The 20385-nt window shown below is 47.9% G+C and overlaps 1 protein-coding gene across 8 annotated transcripts in view; it reads right to left on the bottom strand.

Moving 5' to 3' along the window:
* Positions 1–20385, bottom strand: part of PPP1R12B (protein phosphatase 1 regulatory subunit 12B) — a 245567-nt gene that overhangs the window by 104025 nt on the left and 121157 nt on the right. For all 8 annotated transcript variants that reach the window (XM_029068787.2, XM_029068781.2, XM_029068780.2 and 5 more), the window contains 5 exons: positions 13860–13950; positions 12268–12447; positions 9279–9462; positions 6723–6835; positions 5983–6024 (listed from right to left, as the gene is read on the bottom strand). In XM_029068787.2, coding sequence (XP_028924620.1) covers positions 5983–6024; positions 6723–6835; positions 9279–9462; positions 12268–12447; positions 13860–13950 — 610 coding nt within the window. The remainder of the gene's footprint in view (positions 1–5982; positions 6025–6722; positions 6836–9278; positions 9463–12267; positions 12448–13859; positions 13951–20385) is intronic.

Here is a 20385-nt window from a genome sequence, read left to right as displayed (position 1 = left end):
TATAATGATAATAGCAATAATAATCCTGGTATTTGTTAAATGTTTATTATGTGCCACGCACTGTGCTAAGCACTGGGGTAGATACAGAAAATCAGGTCAGACATAGTCCCCCATCCCACACAGGGCTCATAGTCTAAGAAGAAGCGAATAAGATTTAGCCCAATTTTATAAATGAGGAAACTGAAGCATAGAGAAGTTAAGTGACTTGCCCAAGGTGACAAAGAAGGCAAGTGGTGGAGCCAGAATTAAAACCCAGGTCCTCTGACTCACAGGCCTGTGCTCTTTCCACTGGGCAATACTGCTTATCTAACCCTAAGGGGGCAGATACTTTGGAAATGTATTGTTTGCAAATATCCGCTTGGTTTAGAAGACATCCCCACACACACAGTTAGACAAGAGTAGCCAAAGAAATTTATTCACTTATATCATGGAAGCAGCATGGCTTAGTGGAAAAAAGCATAGGCCTGAGAGTCAGAGGACCTAGGAACCAATCCCAGCTCCGCCACTGGACTGCTGTGTGACTCTGGGTAAGTCATTTAGCTTCTCTGTGCCTCAGTTTCCTCATCTGTTAAACAGGGATTAAATCCTTCTCTAGACTGTAAGCTTGGTGTGGGCAGGGAATGTGACTACCAACTCTGTTGTACTGAACTCTTCCAAGTGCTTAGCATCGTGCTCTCTATATAGCAAGCATTCAATAAATACCATTAACAGATTCTTAATTCATAAAGAAAAAAGGAAAGGATGAACACTGCTGATGACATCAAAATGGCAGCTTCATGTACTCTTGTTTAGAAATTCCATCCTGGGCTTGCCTGGACAACCTGCCCAAAATAGGAGGCAGAAAGGGGAAACTTTCCAAAAGTACGTGACTGCCTTTGCCTTGGATCAGTCCACAGTCTAAAAACAGTGATTCCAGAAATACGATAAAAATGTATTTTCCACTAAGAGACTCAGAATTAATAATCCACGGCATGTAACCTTCGACACTGTATGCCCTGCACGGGCGGGGATTGTCTCTCTCTATTGCTGAATTATACTTACCGAGTGCTTACTAAAGTGCTCGGCACACAGTAAGCGCTCAATAAATGATTGAATGAATAAATGAACAAAATCACTCTAGAAAGAGAAGAGAGCCGATTTAATACTAACCGTCCCTTGCTTCTTTCAAGACGCTGGTAAAATGTACCGGGAAGCTTGACTGCCAGGACAATTCATAATGGTATTTATTAATCACCTACTGTTTGTGAAGCCCTGGGATAGATGCGAGATCATCAGATCAACCACAGTTCCTGTCCCTTATAGGGGTCACAATCTAAGTGGTAGGAAAAAGGGGTATCTTCTCAGTTTACAGATGAGGAAACTGAAGCCTAGAGAGGTTAAGTGACTTCCCCAAGGTCACCTAGCGTGCCAGTGACAGAGCTGGGATTAGAAGTCATGTCTTCTGACTCAGTCCCGTGCTTCTTCTACTGAGCCACTCCGCTTCCCCTGACAAGTATCTCGAGAGGCCGTCAGGATAAAATTAGCAAACCATTTCTTGTCCAAAACTTCCACTGAGCAAAGCCCAGTGGTCACCTAATCTAAATGAACAGGGCCTGGACTCTCCAGCTGGTACCGGTGCAGTGCTTCTCAGATGAAAAAGCAGAGGAAGAGGCTGCCTTCAGTACCCAGATATAAGAGGTTTTCAGCTACTCCTAAAAACAAAAGCACTTTCTCTCCCTCGGCTTCCTTGGGGCGCCTTTCTGCTTATTCATCGACATCGTTCTTCTTTACTGCTTGTGCCCTCTAGTGAAAAATTCAGTTATACAAGGTGGACTGGCTGGGGAAACTTTAAGTATAAGAGTAGTTACTCCTCTAAGTGGAAATGGAAGACAAGCAGAGAGCAGCAAACACTGGCTATTTGTAACCGGTGGTCCGCAACGGGAAGGCAGGTCAGAGGGGCGAGGAGTAGGAGAGTAAGGCAGGTGGACACAAGTGCCCATCATCCTCTTGTGTCCCTTTAAAGCGGCGTCTATACTAGAGAATGTGCCCTTGTTTTAGGTTCGACCAGGAAAACAAAGGTCACCCTGTCAAAGTGCCTTCCGGGAAACTACTGCCTTGTCTGGATGAGATTTCTCCTCTGGAATTGAGCACTGGAAAAGAGCTGAGAAGGATGGAGACTGTCCCAAAGAATTAGAAGAAACCCAACTATCAAAAAGGGAATGAAGATGTCTTAATGCGGCTATTTTCTTGAATGGACTACTGTTTAAGGTTTTTCTAATGAAGGTGGGCTTTGTGAGAACCAGGGATTGGGTCAGGCTCAGACCCTCCCCCGCCTAAATGTTAGAAACTGACTCTAATGTCGTGAGCTCACCCTTATTCCGGCCCCACCTACCATGAGTCATACAATCTGTCACTGACACCCATCGGTGAAAAATTTTGGCTTGGATGGGATTTTGCGGGGCGGGAGAGGGGCGGAGGTTAGGCCCCGGGAAGACTGCCAACTTGTCAGACATGCCGCATTACTATGCAGAGAACGGTGACCAGCTGTTTTCCATCTCTATGACTATGGAACCAAAGTACGTAGGCTAAAATTCTAGCAGGGGGACTTGGATCCAAGGAAGAACTTTCTGGTTCATCATATACTGTTGTACTATCACCTTCCTTGAAGATCGGAATTAAAAAAACCTTATCAATCTGGAATGGTTTCTGATATAGTCCTCCTTGACCGAGAAGAGAGGTGACCTTTGGCCTTCCCTTCTAGTTTGAGGATTTTATTACGATTTTTAAAGCTGCACGTCAGCTTCCTAATAATTTAATCCTAAATTCCCTACTATACGTATCCCAAAGTCGATCCGGGAAACGACAGACGATCACATCCCCCTTCATATCCGACAGACGATCGCTCTCCCCACCTTCAGAGCCTTATTGAAAGCACAACTCCTCTAAGAGGCCTTCCCCGCCTAGGCCCTCAATTCCTTTTCTCCTTCCGCATTGCCCTTGAAGTTGGCTTTACACCCTTTATTCACCCCTCCCTCGGCCCCACAGCACTTGTGCCCATATCTGTAATTTATTTATATTAATTTCGGTCTCCCCCTCTAGACTGTAAGCTCCTTGTGGGCGGGGAACATGTCTACCAACTCTTCTGTATTGTGCTCTCCCAAGCACTTGGTGCAGTGTTCCGCACATTGTGAGTGCTCAGTAAATACAATCGACTGATTGAAAGAATCTGCCATGCCACTGAGCTGGAGAGGGTCCTTACCGGCAGCTGTGGCTCAACCGATAATCAGGAAATCAGAAAAGGATGCCGCTGGCCTCTTGGCAGTGCTCGTCTAGAGTCTTGCCGGGCCATTTAAATCCAACGGCAGCCCTCCCCGTTTCCCGACAGGGCAAGAGAGGGGCCGGCACCGTGGCTGCCGTGCTTCTATTGCTGCCACTCTGACGGATGGACACGCCGGCGGAGACGGAGGAGGAGGCAGAGGAGCGGCAAGATGCCACCGGCTACTTGTCATGAGGGGGAACTGCAGCAATTTGAGAGGGCTTATGGGCCAGCGTGCACATCCCGCACACCTGCCAGAGCTGGAAGGGGGCTGTGTGGGGCGGAAAGAGGACAGCTAATTAATAATTCCACTGGAACAAACACTAGCTTTAGGTGAGGTGAACATACGGCTTCTAAAAATAGGGCTCTTCCCTTCTGTGCTCACAGAGAGGCAACGTATTCTCTGGCGTTGCTTAAAGTGATTGAAATTCCAGGCCTAACCCCAATTCAACCAGGCAGGTAAACAGGTAACACTGCCAGCCCCATAAACAAAACCGTTTTCCCGGGCTGTTTCCCTCACTGGAGGCATACACAGGCATACAGACAACACACCCAGTACTATTAGAACTCTTTTGCTTTGGGCTGGGCGTGGGCTAACTGCTTGCCAGGGAGGAATGTTTGGGTTGCACGAATGCTGGTGACCTTCTTTTTCCCCCCTAAAGGTATCTGCTAAGTGCTTACTATGTTCCAGGACTGTACAAAAAGCCGGGGTAGATACGACCTAATCAGGTTGGACACGGCCCATGTTCCACACAGGGAGCACAGTCTTAATCCCCATGTGACAGGTGAGGTAACTGAGGCATAGAGAAGAAAGGTGACGTGCCCAAGGTCACACCGCAGACAAGTGTGGAGCTGGATTAGAACCCAGGTCGTTCTGGCTCGTGGGCCGGTGCTCTATCCACTAGGCCATGCTGCTTCTCAATGGCGTCCAATTTCAGGCTCTCTGGCAGAATGTGTACCATTTTCACCATCTGGAGATTATTCCACTGCCCAGAACTACAGGAGTTTGCAGCCAAACCCCGCTCGTCAATTAGCCCAGGATCGATCCGGAGCACCTTCCTCCGAATTCACTTTATTCCTCGATAGACTTAAAGAGCTTATCACCTCTCGAGGTACTGGAACCACGCCAGTTCCATATTGGGTCATTCTTCTCCCCTCTCCTTGAGACAGCTTAGAATTTCTCTGATCACACATCCCAACGTGCTTCTCCCTCATTTCCTTCCCCTGCCCCTGAGGGACGTTCCAAGTATATCAAGGGAATACATGTCCTGGCTTCATTGCAGTGGAATGCTAAAGCATCTCTAAGACAAGCTTAAAGAAAAAAGTGTGTCTCACGGATTATTCTCCCATTTGATAATTCAGAAATTCCCCTCTTTTCTCCATCAATCGATGCCATTTATGTACAGCCTATGTACAGAGACTCTACTAAGCACTTGTACTAATTGCTCTCCACCAAGAAAGAAAATAGAAAGGATAATACTTGGAATGTATATATCACTTTTCTTCTGAGAAGGTCAAAGGCTTCCCGGGTTTGCGTTTTGAGGTCCAAGACCCCTGATAGGTGGGGAGACACCCAGGCAATGCTCATCTTGCCATTAAGCAGAAGCAGTGAGAAGCAGCCTGGGATAGTGGATAGAGCACGGGGCTGGGGTCTACTCCCAGGTCCACAGTTGCCTGCTGAGTGACTTTGGGCATGTCTTTTGACTTCTCTGTGCCTCAGTTTCCTCCTCTGTAAAATGGGGATGAAATTCCTGTTCTCGCTCCCCCTTAGACTGGGAACCCCACCTAGGACAAGGACTGTGTCCGACCTAATTATCTGGTACCTCCCTCAGTTTAGAGCTCAGTGCTGGCCCCACACTGAGCATTTAAGAAACACTACAGTTATCATCCATAGGAGAAACAGTGGTGGGTCAGGGACTTGCCTAGGATCATTCAATGGTAGAGCCAAGAACAGAAGCAACCTCTGGGCCTGGGGCTCTTTTGCTAGACCTACTGCTTCCTAGGAAATGAAAACCGCTACATTCAGGATCCTTGTGTTGGACTGATCTAGTTGAGAGAGGCCTGTTGGAACTGGGGGCCTGTTGGAACTTGGCCACACAGACTACCTGCCTGCTTTTCAGATGAAAAAGCTCCATGGGTTGGTTTCCCCACGGTTGGAGATTTCGATCCAGCCATTCAGTAGCCTGCACAGGGCCAGTTGCTGCGTTTGGCAACGTTCAGCGGGCCCGCTACAAGGGATATGCATGGCTTACTGGCTTGTCACTATTTTTTTATGATATTTATTAAGTGCTTACGATGTGCCAGGCACTGTACTAAGAGCTGGGGTAGATACAAGCTAATCGGGTTGGACATAATCCACGTAGGGCTCACAGCTTTAATCCCCTTTTAATAGATGAAGTAACTGAGGCACAGAGAAGTTAATTGACTTTTTTTTTTTAATGGTATTTTTTCGGTGCTTAATATATGCCGGGCACTGTTCTAAGCACTGGCTTGCCCAAGTTCACACAGCAGACAAGAGGCAAAGCCGGGATTAGAACCCAGATACTGCTCCCTCTCAGGCCTGTGCGCTATCCACTGGACCCCACTGCTTCTGACAGCTGCTGACAGTTGTTGTGGCTGGCAACGTTCAGCAGAGCAGACCGGAGCTTCCCACAAGGGATATGCGTGCCTCTTGGTGTGTCACTCACCCGTGTTTCCTTCACCTCCTCAGTGCCATCCACTTCATCCTCCTGAAAAACAAGGTGGGGCCCTCAGGATTATGTTAAATTCAGAAGAAGGAGCAGTTAAGGTAAGTTAAGCACCCATCAATCATCTATTCCAACATCGATGATATTTATTGAGTGCTTACTATGTGCAGATCACCGTACTAAGCACTTAAGGGTCTTGGGCAAGGAACAGCCTAACTGTACAAAGACACGCTTCTTTGGATACCCTTTCAGCAGGCCCATCTCAGGCAGCAACTTGTAAAAGCCTAGTTGAAGTGGTCATTATCAAGTGAGTTCAGGGGGGAAAAAGAGCTTGTCCAAATCCAAAGGGGCAGCTTTCGTTTGCCTGCTTTTGCTTTAAATCAGTTCTGCAAATAAATTCCTTCGGATCACCCGTAGAGAGAAAAGATTGATGCCAGGAGGAAACTAAAGAGTGAGGATTCATCCATCTTACTTCCAAGATTCCTCTAAGGGCTGATAAATTCTTTGTCTTTATTTACAAGGCTGCTTTAAATTCTGTTTTAAATCAATTCGAGTTTTGGCTTAATAGGCGGCTTCCTCTTCATTCATTAATATTATTAATATTTAGGGAGTGCCTGCTGGCTTCCTGACACGGAACTAGGTCTAATTTCTTCCCGAAAGCAGAAAGGGACCCTCCACTGCTCTGGGAAACAAAGGGTCTAAGCGGGTGCCTCCCCTCCCTCGAGTCTTCCCCAACTTACATCCTTTGTCCAGAAATTAATGCCTGTGCCTCTCCTCCTCTCCTTTGGCCGCCGTCGCTCCCGGATGGACAGCTTGTTGGAAGACTGGTCGTCTACATCCCGATCTTCACTCTCTGATCGGGAAAGACAAAAAGCATTGAGGTGGTGGTCGAGAGTACCTTGGGAAGGGCTAAGCATTCTGTAATCACGGGTCCAGTGCACGGTGGAGGAGCAGAGAAAATGCAGGAGTCCATCTGCATTCTAATACTGGCAAGGAGTCCTCCACCTTGAAAAGGGACCAGCTTGGAGTACACATTTCTTTCCCTAGGACTGACCTGATTTATTTTTTTTATATAAAGGGGGGGCCGCAGGACAGGTGAAAGAGCAAGGAAAGAGTCAATGATTTGGCCAATAGACACCACTTCCATCTCCCTGACAACAGTAAACCACGGCCAAATGCCCAATTCTTCTGATTGATCAGGTGGCTGTACTCTTCTCTTTGTCTTCCCCTTCCTTGTGAGCAGGAATCAAATCTACCAATTCTATTATATTGTACTTTCCCAAGTAATCAGTTCAGTGCTCTGCACACAGTAAATGTCCAGTAGATACTACTGATTGATTACACCAGGATTCCTTCAGGTGTCACGATGCATTCTTTTTTGTCCTTTCTGCCTTATAGCATAATGCCCTCCCAAAAAACTCCCAGCATGCTTCTGGTGTATCTCAGCTACCCAGGGCATCGCCAGGTTAGAGCTGTGTGTGCACAAACACTCATATGCAGAACATGGCTCAGACATAAATCCAATCCAGAAGTGAGCATGTGGTCACTTCCCATCCCAGAATCCCATTGCCTTAAAAGTCATTCTGCTCACTTCATTCATTCAATCACATTTATTATAATAATAATAATGGTATTTGTTAAGGGCTTACTATGTGCCAGGCACTTAACTAAGCGCTGGGGTGGATACAAGCAAATCAGGTTGGACGCAGTCCCTGTGCCACATGGGGCTCACGGTCTCGATCCCCATTTTACAGATGAGGTAACTGAGGCACAGAAAAGTGAAGTGACTCATCCACGGTCACACAGCAGACAAGAAGTGGAGCCAGGATTAGAAATCATGACCTTATGACTCCTAGATCTGTGTTCCGTGCCCTACACCACGCTGCTTCTCTTATTTATTGAGCGCTTACTGTGAGCAAAGCACAAAACTCAGCACTTGGGAGAGTACAATATAACAACAGATATAGTCCCTGCCCATAACAAGCTTCAATCTAGAGGGGGAGACAGACATTACTATAATTTTATATTAGGTTAATTACTATTAGCCTGTTCATTTAGTAGAAGTAGTAACTATAGCATTTAATGAGAGCCCACTGGGTGCAAGGCACTGTACTAAGCACTTGGGAAGTACAAAACAAGCAAGTAACATATTCCTCAGCCTACAGTGACCCTATAGGGGAGACAGACAAGAAAATACCTACAAATAGTTATCGAAGAAAGTAACGGAAAGCACAACTGAGTAGAACATATACAAAAGTGTTCAGGATGGGTCTAAATAAATACTGAAAACCTCTGGTAGGTTAGTATGACTTGGGGGGCTGGGAACTAATTGAGGAGAGTAGGAGGGGGGATTTTCGGAAGGCACTGAATGAGGGGAGAGGTGCGATCTGTCGTATTTGCAGAGACAGAGAGTGCCGGGCAGGGGGAGCATTGAGATTGAGGTTTGTCTAGACGGTGAGCTTGGGAGGAGCAAAGAAAGTGAGCTGGGGCGTAATGGGGGAAGAGACCAGATATATAAAATGGGGAGAGTTGGTTGAGGCTAAGGGAGATGAGGTTTTCTTCGATTCAGAAGGATAAGGGGAAGCCAGTGGGGGGTTTTTGAGGTGTAGAGAAATGGGTGTCGAGCCCGCCGATCCATACAGCAGCAGACAGTATAAACGGTAAGGGAGAGAAGCTGGAGGCAGGGCGACCACCTAGGAGGCTGATGCCTCGCCGTGATACGGCTAAACTTTGAACGAGGGTGGTAGCTGTTTAGGTGGAAAAGGATGGGTAGATCCAGGAAATGTTATGTAGGAAAATCAGGGAGGATTTGACAAGAGATGGACTGTGAGAACTGAAAGGCAAAGAGGAATCCGGAATGACTGTAAGGCTACGGGCTTCTGGGATGGGAAAGCTGATGGTGGGGTCAGCACGGATGGGAAAATAAGGAGGAGTGGGTTTAAGGGTGGATGATGAGGTGGACACAACCCATTCCAGTAGTCTGGAAAAGAATGGGAAGAGGACGATGGGGAGATATCTGGAGGGGCTGACAACCCTGCCTCGTTACTAATTAGCGGTAGAGAGGGAGTGGGTGGGGATACCTACAGACAGCGGTTAACAGCGGCATGATCCAAGTGAAAAATCCAACTAGGAAACAGTGGTGTTACACACTTTTGGGTTGAAGAGGAAACGGCGGGTCTAGATAACCCATAAACTGAATGATCAAATTAGCCGTATTCACCGGGTTATTTAGCGGCGGTTTCCAGAGCAATGAGAACAAATCGTTGCCCAGGTCCCTATCTGGAAGCCCCACGTACCATTCTTGTCCATCTCCTTCTCCGTGCTCCGGGTGGTGGTCGCACTCTCAGTGTCAAGGCCCGAAGACCTACTCCCCCGGAGGTGATGGGAAGCCACGTACAGGGAGGGGCTCGACGCAGAAGGGGATACTGGTGTTGTAGGTTTATCTTGCTGGGCCGGGCACCTCAATCGTCGATACACCGACTGGAAGTAATATACAGAGCACGGGGTTAGAAGTCAGTAAAGAATAAAGAGAGCCGCTTTATCCAAAATATATTTCTCTAAGGCTTTGACTGCAGCGAGAAGCTTTCGAATGAGATTCGGTTCTTCTTCAAAGGTCAGCCCAGGCAGATAAATCTGAATCCGGTCTAGGCGACGGGGCTGAAGTTACAGTTGTTCGTAATTTAGCAAAAGAGCTGCGCTCTAGAAGCCCTAGGTTTGGATTGTCCAAAGGATACTTACACTAACCATTCATTCATTCATTCATTCATTCAATCAGTCGTATCTATTAGGCGCTTGTTGCGTGCAAAGCACTTGGGAGAGTACAATACAATAAACAAATTCCCTGCCTGGGAAGGGTGGGGAAGAGAAAGAAATCTTACAGGAGGCAAAAGGTCAAGGAGCAGAGTGAGGAGAAACGGAGGAGAATTCGGAGAGGCTTAATTCCCATTTGGGATTATTCTACTAATGTTCTAGGGCCTATCCATGCAATCATCTCTTCACTTGCCCTCTCTCCCTCTGGATTAAGACAGAAGGTTCGACTGAAGATAACTCTAAATCTAATTTGCTTCATGTAATAAAGCCTCCGTCCCCTAAAGTTAAAGTGTGAACGGACAGAGAAATTTGCCATCTAACAATAGCCACTTGCCAAAAGAGCTCCAAAGAGAGAGAGTCCTCCTAAATAGATTGAACTTGCCTGAGGCTGGAGTGGAAATAGGGTCCTACAGATGAAAGAATACATGTTGAGGCCCCCATTTCCATTTGAATGATTTCAAAGTGGATTCTTTTCTTTTTTTTTCCTGGCACTTGGACTGGGCACTCCAGGGTAGAGCAGGAGTTGGTCCGCCCCTCGCTGGCGGGTGCCCAGAGTCAACCTGTCCCTGAGGGGCCGCCAGCCCCCGCCCAAGGCCACGGTAGGGATCCGGACCGCAGTGTACCGGGCACCGTTGGCTCCACCAGTGAATCAGCAGGATCCACGGGCAGGGGGTGGGGCCGCTCCAGGGCCGGAGCAGGGGGGAAGCCAACCCACGCTCCTGCTTTTCCCGCTCTTCCGGCCACCAGGTCACGGCCCCCATCTCAAACCGGGGGTTGGTGGTGGTCCCGCCATCCTCACGGCCTGTGGGCTGCAGGTCGGAACACAGGCGTTCTCGCCGCAGCAGTCTATGCCTCGCTTCCTTGCCCACATCCCCTCCCTCCCCATCACCCCTTCCTCTTGAAACTTCCAGATACTTCAAGGAACACTGGCAGCTCTGGCAACTTGAAATCCTTCTACTCTGCCCCGCAGTTCAGCGATTTTACTCTCACCCCTGGCACAACCCCAAGCTCCCCTGGGGCAGGAGAGGAAATAGCCTCCTTCACAATAGTTCCACGGAATCAGAGGCTCGAGGCCTCCATCTGTCAGCCTGCAGGCCCTGTGTCGTTTGCGGAAGGAATGGCATCCGGCAGTCAGTCGGAGCAAGTGAGCACTCTAAACTCAGGGAGTGACCAATGTGGGCATTCTTCCTCTGAGCCCGGGACTATAAGCTCTCCTACCCCCGGGGTCAAAGAGAGAAGGCTGTCAATCTGTCTGTCCCTTTCAGCTCCACTTCTGTGGAGAGCTGCAACACGTGAAGAACAGATCCCAGAGCGGCCCGAGATTGCAATAAGACAAGATGGTTTTGTTTCTCTGGTTTGGAACAGCACCCGATGATTCTCACTTCTCTTTAAGAGGGCAAAAAAGACTGCTCAGGTAGAAAGAGGAAGTGAAGCTCTAGCAATAAGCATTTATTGTTAGCACATGAAGCATTCATTCAACAGAATTTATTGAGCGCTTACTATGTGCAGAGCACTGTACTAAGCGCTTGGAATGTACAATTCGGCAACAGATAGTGACAATCCCTACCCAATGATGGGCTCACAGTCTAACTGGGGGAGACAGACGGACAAAAATAAGACAACATAATCACGATACATAGAATCAAGGGGATGTACATCTCATTAACAAAATAAATAGGGTAATAAAAAAAATATACAAATGAGCACAGTGCTGAGAGGAGCGGGAGGGGGAGGAGCAGAGGGAAAGGGGGCTTAGCTGAGGGAAGCTGAAACGGTAAGGAAGCAGCACGACGTAGTGGATAGAAGAGGGGCCTGGGAGTCAGAAGGGCCTGGGATCTAGTCCCGCCTCTGCCATTTGTCTGCTGTGTGACCTCGGGCAAGTCACTTCACTTCTCTGCGCTCAGTTCCCTCATCTGTAAAACGGGGATTAAGACTGTGAACCCCATGTGGGACATGGACTGTGTTCAACCTGATTAGCCTGTATCTACCCCAGCGCTTAGCAGAGTGCCCAGCACACATTAAGAGTTTAACAAATACCATAAAAAAATTAAAACATTTATCCAGTTAAATTTTTATGACGTTCACATCATCAATGTCGCAGCTGCCAACCTCAATCACCCAGTGCTGAAGGAGGCCCCTTTCTATGGGATCACTGACTTCAGCCTTGAGCTGGACACGGTCCATACAAAAAAGTCAGAAAAAAATTCAGTTTTTTGAAATTTAAAGCCAATTTTTATCTACATAAAAATGTCAAAAAAATCCAATCATTACATAAGCTCTGGCATTTTTAAAAAATATGAAAACACTACACAGATTAAACAGTTACCTCCTCCCTTACTTCCAAAATGTGACTAATTTCAAGAACAAAAATGATACTCTGTATGGCAGGGAAACATGAAATACTAAGAAGTAGTCAGACCTCCCTCCCTCCCTCCCCACCTGCCACCCCCACCTCTGAAAGCAGGAAAAGGTCACCTCATTGTCCAAGTTTCTACTCCACCGTTGCCGGTTCTCCCCAAGTTCTCTTGTTGTCGATGACTCCTGCCTCTCGCTGGCGTCCTCTGACTTCTCACCTTGCTGTTCCTGAGCTTGCCGCTCGGCCCGAGACCGGCTGAAGGTTCTTTCTGCTTCCTGAAGGTCAGTTAGTGTCACCCCCTGGGGAAAAAGGACACGGGGTCAGATGGGAAAGCCAGACTTCGATTTTATATTCACTTGCTATTTTGGCAGGGGGGCCATTCCCCACTTGATGTGCTTTAGTGCCCCTTGACTGGCAGAAGCAAATCCCACAGAGTGACACAAACCACGAGCTGTGAATAAAGGACACTTGGAGGCCACGGGCGACAGTCAGGACTAAGGGATTTGATGGGCCGAAAAGATGACAGCTCTTTTGCCTGGGAAGGATTTCCCACCAAAAGAGTTGTCTGTTGAACTGTGCCCACCCTCCTCTTCCGCAGCAGACACTTGAGGGGTCACAAATGCCTTATTTTCCCAGTGTCAAGTAATCTATCAACCCCGACATATGCCTAGCTCCACATCCCAGTGGCTCAAAGGAATAGGCAGCAGCAGTGACTGTGGGCAAGTCACTTAACTTCTCTGTGCCTCAGTTCCCTCATCTGTAAAATGGGGATGAAGACTGTGAGCCCCACATGGGACAACCTGATGACCCTGTGTCTACCCCAGCGCTTAGAACAGTGCTCTGCACATAGTAAGCGCTTAACAAATACCAACATTGTTATTATTATTAATAGAAACCCCTCTTAAATCTCAAAGAAATTAAGAAAGGGGAGGAAGAAACTGTTGGGTCAGGCCCAAGCTGCCAACTGTCGATCATGGCCAGCAACAGATTTCATTTTCATTTAGAAGCTATCTACAACACCTTTTCCCTCAAGGGCTTATAATTTTACAACAATAATAATAATAATAATATTGGTATTTGTTAAGCACTTACTATGTGCCAGGCACTGTATTAAGCACTGGGGTGGATACAAGTAAAACGGGTTGGACACAGTCCCTGTCCCACATGGGGCTCACATTCTTAATCCCCATTTTACAGACGAGGGAACTGAGCCACAAAGAAGTGAAGTGACTTGCTCGAAGTCAGAGAGCAGACAAGTGGAGGAACTGGGATTAGAACCCAGGTCCTTCTGACTCCCAGGCCCATGCTCTATCCACTAGGCTACGCTGCTAGTCTCAACCCGAACGGGCGTCGGAGCACTTAATACAGTGCTCAAGTGCTCAGTTCAGTACTCTACACCCAGTAAGTACTCAATAAATGCAACTGATTGATTTTCTGGAAGGGTGGGGAGGAAGAGAAAAAAGGGAAGGGGAGAAACATATAAACAGGAGAAGAGGAATCTGAGAGTGGTGGGGAGGTGAGCGTCTATGAATTCAGGTGGTATTACACCAACAGTCCAAACACCCAACCCAAGTCTACACAAGAAACAGAGGATAGCTTCAGGTAGGCAGGCAACTTCACCGCTTGCTATTTTACCAAACAGACCTCCCCTCTCCGCTTTCCCTTCCATGGAACCTTCCCAGTGGAAATGGAGAGAGAGGGGGCCACTGACCTGTGTAGACCTGCGGGTCTGCCTGGCTTGCCTGGAGCGAGCTTTCCTAAGGGACTCAGCTTCCTCGTCCCGGACAGGCGTCAGATATGACCTGGGAGGGGAGAAAGAGGAACAGCTGTTGTATTTACCATACCACCCTGGGGAGATGTTTCTGGAACTTGGCTATCTTCATTATCTCGGGAGGAGTGTGTGGTTTATCTGTTTTGCATGGGGGGCATGGAGCTCTAGCCAGGACTCAAAATGCAGGTGGGAAGCAGGATGACAGCTGGGTCTCCGAATTGGCAAATCTCTCTGCTCTCTCTGGCCTCTCTCTCTCACTTCTCTGAAGACTCTGGGAGAGAAAGAGGGTTGGAGCTTTTGGACGTTACAAAGGCCTGAAGAAGGGATGACAGACACTCATACTGTGAAAAATACCAACTTTCTGAATCCCCGCCCATCCTCTCCGGTGGATACGGAGAGGATGGATGTAAAGACCTTGATCTCTTCTTTTCCCGATTAGAAAACTGAGATCCACAGAGGAAAAATCCCTGACTCAAGATTCCACAGCAAGAGAGAAAGCAATGCTAGGGAACGGAACATTTCCTTTCTTACTAACTGGATCAAACTTTCTCCAGCTACCCGTCAGCCGTACTCTGACAGAGTGATGCATTCCCTTTCCGGAATTCAGTCGGCCCATTTCACTTTAACCATCACCTGCTTTTATTTAAAATGGTTCACAGGTCTTGGGCGTATCTGAGACGGTACTGGTTTCTTCTTTAGTAAGAAAATTGGTGATGTTTTAATTCAAGTTGTGTAAGCACAAACTACTCCCATCATGTGCTGTGCACATTCAATCTCTTTCCTGGTCTTCTGGTATCCAGAAACTTAAAATACCATATAATCATTCATTCATTCATTCAATAGTATTTATTGAGCACTTACTCTGTGCAGAGCACTGTACTAAGCGCTTGGAATGTACAAATGGGCAACAGATACAGTCCCTGCCCACTGACGGGCTTACTGTCTAATCGGGGGAGACAGACAGACAAAAACAATAGCAATGAATAGAATCAAGGGGATGAACATCTCATTAAAACAATAGCAATAAATAGAATCAAGGTGATGTACATCTCATTAACAAAATAAATAGGGTAATAAAAATATATACAATTGAGCGGTCGAGCACAGTGCTGAGGGGAGGGGAAGGGAGAAGGGGAGGGGCAGAGGGAAAGGGGGGGACAAGAGGGATTAGCTGTGGGAAGGTGAAGGGGGGGTAGAGGGGGAGCAGAGGGAGCAGAGGGAAAAGGGGAAGCTCAGTCTGGGAAGGCCTCTTGGAGGAGGTGACCTCTAAATAGGGTTTTGAAGAGGGGAAGAGAATTAGTTTGGTGGGGATGAGGAGGGAGGGCATTCCAGGACAGCGGGAGGACGTGGGCCAGGGGTCGACGGCGGGATAGGCGAGAACGGGGGACGGTGAGGAGGTGGGCGGCAGAGGAGCGGAGCCTACGATGTGGGCAGGAGAAAGGGAGAGGGGAGGAGAGGTAGGAGGGGCAAGGGGACGGAGAGCCTTGAAGCCTAGAGTGAGAAGTTTTTGTTTCGTGCGGAGGTCGATAGGCAGCCACTGGAGGTTTTTAAGAAGGGGAGTGACATGCCCAGAGCGTTTCTGCAGGAAGATGAGCCGGGCAGCGGAATGAAGAATAGACTGGAGCCGGGAGAGAGAGGAGGAAGGGAGATCAGAGAGAAGGTTGACACAATAATCCAACCGGGATATTATGAGAGCCTGTAACAGTAAGATAGCCGTTTGGCGGAGAGGAGAGGACGGATCTTGGCGATAATCATCTCCAAATATGCTTTTACACATAGGCAAAGTGGCCCAAGATTTAGGGATATTAATTTTAAGGCTTTCTGGTCATTATTTATTTGTACATCATGTCTCTCCTAGACTGGAAATTCCTATAAAGCAATGGCTATGTTTTCTTCTTCTCCCATTCCCTTCTGAGTCACCCTGGTTCTCTGATTTGCACTTAATTCACCACTCCCTCAGCCCCACAGCACTTCTGTACATATCTGTAATTTATTTTAATTAACATCTGTCTCCCCTACTAGACTGTAAGCTTGCTGTGGGGCAGGGAACGTGTTTACCAACTCTCCTATGTTGTACTTTCCCAGAAACCGCACACAGTAAGGGTTGAATAAATATGCTTGACTGGTATTTTTTCTCTGGTTCCTTGGCATTTTCTGCAGTCCCTAGCCCAGGATCACACAGCCTAGGACTACAAAAAAACTTCCCCATCTTCTATTTCTTTACAAATCTCCCCGATTCTTAACATATCATGAGGAGCTAGGCAACTAGCCCAAGAAGCCTAAGAAGAGCTGTGTCAAGGGAATGTTGTCCGCCCTTATGGTTGATTCTTAAGGATCTTAAACTCCTTCAAAAACTTCAGGTCTCTACTAAGAGGGAAACAGGGAACTTTAAAAAATCCGTTGCAAGATATCAGTTCCAAGACACTTGGGGCTACACTGTGTGTGTTCTGTATGGAACCCAGCATTTCATGAGAGTTTAGTCAGCGCTAAACAATGAATGGCCCAGTTACATGGGTACAGCAGGGCTGTTAAATGGGTAAATTTGGTGAAATGGGGAGACACTTTAACCATAACCACAAAAACCTGACCTTCCCATGATGAGGGCCATGGCCGTCCCGTGAGAGAGCCCACCATGTAATCGCTCTCCACTGAACCACCCCTAGTTCTTCCTTCCTTCCACTCTTCTGCTTGCTCTTTCCCTTCTCTCCAACTCCGTTCTGCTTTGCCCTGACTTGCTCCCTTTATCTGTCCCTCCTTCCAGCCCCACAGCACTTAGAGTACATATCTGTAATTAATTTATTTATATTAATATCTGCCTCCCACTCTACACTGTAAGCTCAATGTGGGCAGGGAATTTGTCAGCTATATTGTCATACTGTACTCTCCCAGTGTTCTGGATACAGTAAGCGCTCAATAAATGCGACTGATTGACTCTTGCTCTCACCTGAGGGAAGGAAGACTCAGGCCTACTTCCCTCCGCTCCCATCTTCCCTTTTTTATGATATTTGTTAAAGGTTTACTGTGTGCCAGGCCCTGTTCTAAGCGCTGGGATAGACACGAGGTAATCAGGTTGGACACAGACCATGTCCCACACAGAGCTCACAATATCAATCCCCACTTAAAGATGAGGTAACGGAGGCCCAGAGAAGTGAAGTGACTTGCCCAAGGTCACACAGCAAGCAAGTAGCAGAACCGGGATTAGAAGCTAGGTCCCTCTGACTTCCAGGACCGAGGTTTATCCACTAGACCACACTGCTTCACCTATCCCACATTCCCTCCCCGAGCCTTCCTGAGATGTGCCCTGTATTGCAGGCTCCTACTAGGGCACAGTGGTCTTGGGCCCTGCATATCCCTAGGGGCTCCCCAGGGATGAGGACAACACATTCAGTTCTCGGGACCCAGAGATCACTAGACACCCTCCGAAAGGGCAGCTAAAATCGTGGCCATTAGGAAAAAGTTCTTTTCATTCCACACTAAGAACATGTGCGGGGCACATGACCTGCCACTAAACTTCTTTCCTTCTCTCTCCAGCGCTGCTGTGGTTCTCTGTATTTACGGGACAAGACACCTCAGCTTCCAAAGGCGGGACCAGCAGATTCAAAAGATAAAGACAGTCTACAGGGTATTCTTAGTCCCTTAGTTGAAAATGGATTAGATGAAAGGAACAGGTGATTTGGAGCTTGGCAGCCCATCCTGTCAGAAAGTCTCCTCCAAAGCCCCTTCCCTCTTTCGCCCCCGCCCCAAAATGTCCCAAGTTTACATCCGAAGATGAAGGGCAGCATTCACCTTGTCAGCTAGCTGAATTAACATCTCATATTAATCTGTTTCCCTCATCTTGCCGGGAGAGGGATGAGAGGCCGCTCACAGCCCAACACGGTTTAAGTGACAGAGGGAAAGAGTGGACTTATTTTTCCTTTGGAGGATGCAGCAGTCTTCATGTGGCCATCCTGGCGCCCACTGGCTAGGATTTATTCAGAAACTCCACCTCCCCCACAGCTTTCTAGTTGGACACCTGGACCAAGCCTATGCCGGCTCAAAATACAGATCAGCTGGGTTACTGGGAGCGGGGTCCTAACAAGAAGTCCCTCCTCCCAAGCCCAGGAACAGCAAGACACACCCAATCTCCATATCAAGGGCCGCCCTCCCCCTCCAGAGTCGGAAGGAGCTGAAGTTGAGAGACGCTGAACACCCTCTCCTTAAATCTGAAAATAACCCTATTGCCAACCAAATGGCATTTTGAGACCCAGAAGGATTGCTAAGAGCCAGCTAAGTCTGCAAGTGATCGATGGGGTTTATTTTTTCTGACCAATGTACACTTTCATTCTTACCCTCTGCCCCGGAAGGCCCATTTTGGCAATTTTCTGCCTGTGGATTTTCCGTTAAAGGGGGTAAGTCTGTGCTGGGCTCTCCCACATTCAAGGTATTTATAGACCCAGCAATCAGAGCAAGCTCATAGAAGCGGTACACTTTTAACAACACACTTTCTTCCAAACTGGAGCGTTTGCAATCCACAGCCTCCGTCCCCCTACCTCATTCTCCCCTCTATCATAACTATGCCCATTAACCCCTTTTGGTAAAAAAAAACAAAAAAAAAGTTTGGAGAAAAGCAGACCATTACCTCCTCGCGAAGGCCTGCATAGCAGCGCGAAGGTCAAGCGAGGTGTGGAGATGGCTAGAGAAAAAGGTAAGCAGTGCCGGGAAAGACTGCAGTCTCAGCACCGGGCTTCCATGGAAACTAGGGAAGGGATGCACCGTACCAGCGACCCAGTGAGGCTGAAGTAGAAGCTCGCAATTTGCTACGAAACTGCCTACAGAGGAGGAATAGGAGGAGGGGTAGAAAATCTTGGGGCTCTGCAGAGCCAATGCCGCTACCAGCTCTCAAAATCCTATTCCATTAGATGCATATTTTATATAGCGTATGCAAAAAATCTACACCTCCTCTGATTTGGCGGAAAGCAGGGAGGATGCAAATTTTCTTCAGTGAGGGACAGAGAGCAGGAGAGATGCCAGATTCTGTTTCTTGGCACCATTTCCTCCACCCTAGGGCTAGCTCCATCCCAGTCAGCTGGGAGTAGCAAGGGTCGAGATTTGGGGAAAGCCAGCTGGCGGAGGACTTGGAGAGGTGGAGGGGGGTGAAAATATCACCCAGGGCAGGGAGGAGACTTGAGGTACAACATAATGGGGTCAATCAAAGACAATGACTTAGACTGAGAGCCCTAGGTGTGACAGAGAGACCGTGTCCAACATGAACTCCTATCTACCTCAACACTTAGAAGAGTGCTTGACACAAAATAGGCGCTTAACAAATACCACAAAAACAAACAAAAACCCAAAAAACACAGTTTGATCCAATAAGTCAGAGAAATTAGCTATAAAGTTTCCTAGATTTGGGACACTTCTGGTTTCCAGGTGTCATCAGGCTGGTGACCCAGACAACTGATTTTAGAGATCACAGGGCACCATACATTCAAAAAGCAATCAATCAGTGGTATTTACTGAGCACTTACTGTGTGCAGGGCACTGTACTAAGCACTTGGGAGAGAACAATACAACAACGTGACATGTGCTGAGTCCTTCATTCGCTGCTCAGCTCAGAGGACATGTTCTGTGAGGGTAAAAGAAGAGCAAGTTCCACTATTTGGAGTCCATAAAAAGGGTCCTACAGTTCTCTCCACAAACCTGCCTCTCTCTCCAGACGCTCCTGAGCTCAAATAAAACAGTCCTTGGACTTACACAGCATCTTGCTTCTGTTCAGTTCGTCTCCAACCGGGGGAAGGCAAGTCTTCGGGCAGGTTATGGGACGAGCCCAGTGTCACCCAGCCAATTAGATGGAAGGGGGCGACCAGAGCTTCTGATCTCCGGGCCCGTTCACTCTCCGCTGGCCTTTGCTGCCTCCCTCTCAGAGAGAATCTGCCAGCTCCAGGTTGTTTGCCGCAAACAGCCACCATCACCGTAGCCACTTTGGTCATAAGTAGGTTCGTGCATGCCCTTTCCACGGTGGTGGTTGGCCCCGACCACCTGCTCTCTCGTCGCACCTTGGACCCCGGCGGGAACATGAGCGATAGGGATGAGAGAATTCAAGAGCCCCGTGCAAACCACTTGCACCGAAAACAACTTCTCCACGCAGGTGCTCGGGCTTGCTGTTTGTGGTCTGTTTTTTTTTTTTTTTATATAGTATTTGCTAAGTGCTTACTATGTGCCAGGCACTATAATAAGAGCTGGAGTAGATATAAGGTTGTCAGGTTGGACACAGTCCCTATCCCGCTTGGGGTTCCCAGTCTTAATTCCCATTTTACAGATGAGGTAACCGAGGCACAGAGAGGTGAAATGACTTGCCCAGAGTCACACAGCAGACAAGTGGCGGAGCCAGGATTAGAACCCAGGCTCTTCCGACTCCCGGGCACATGCTCTATCCACTAGGCCACACTGCTTCTCAGACTGTAGACTGTAAACTCCTCTACACTGT

Source organism: Ornithorhynchus anatinus, chromosome 7 (assembly GCF_004115215.2).
Source record: "Ornithorhynchus anatinus isolate Pmale09 chromosome 7, mOrnAna1.pri.v4, whole genome shotgun sequence".
Lineage (NCBI taxonomy): Eukaryota > Metazoa > Chordata > Mammalia > Monotremata > Ornithorhynchidae > Ornithorhynchus > Ornithorhynchus anatinus.
The sequence above is the reverse complement of the archived record's forward strand: the minus strand, read 5'-3'. Positions and strand labels throughout refer to the sequence as shown.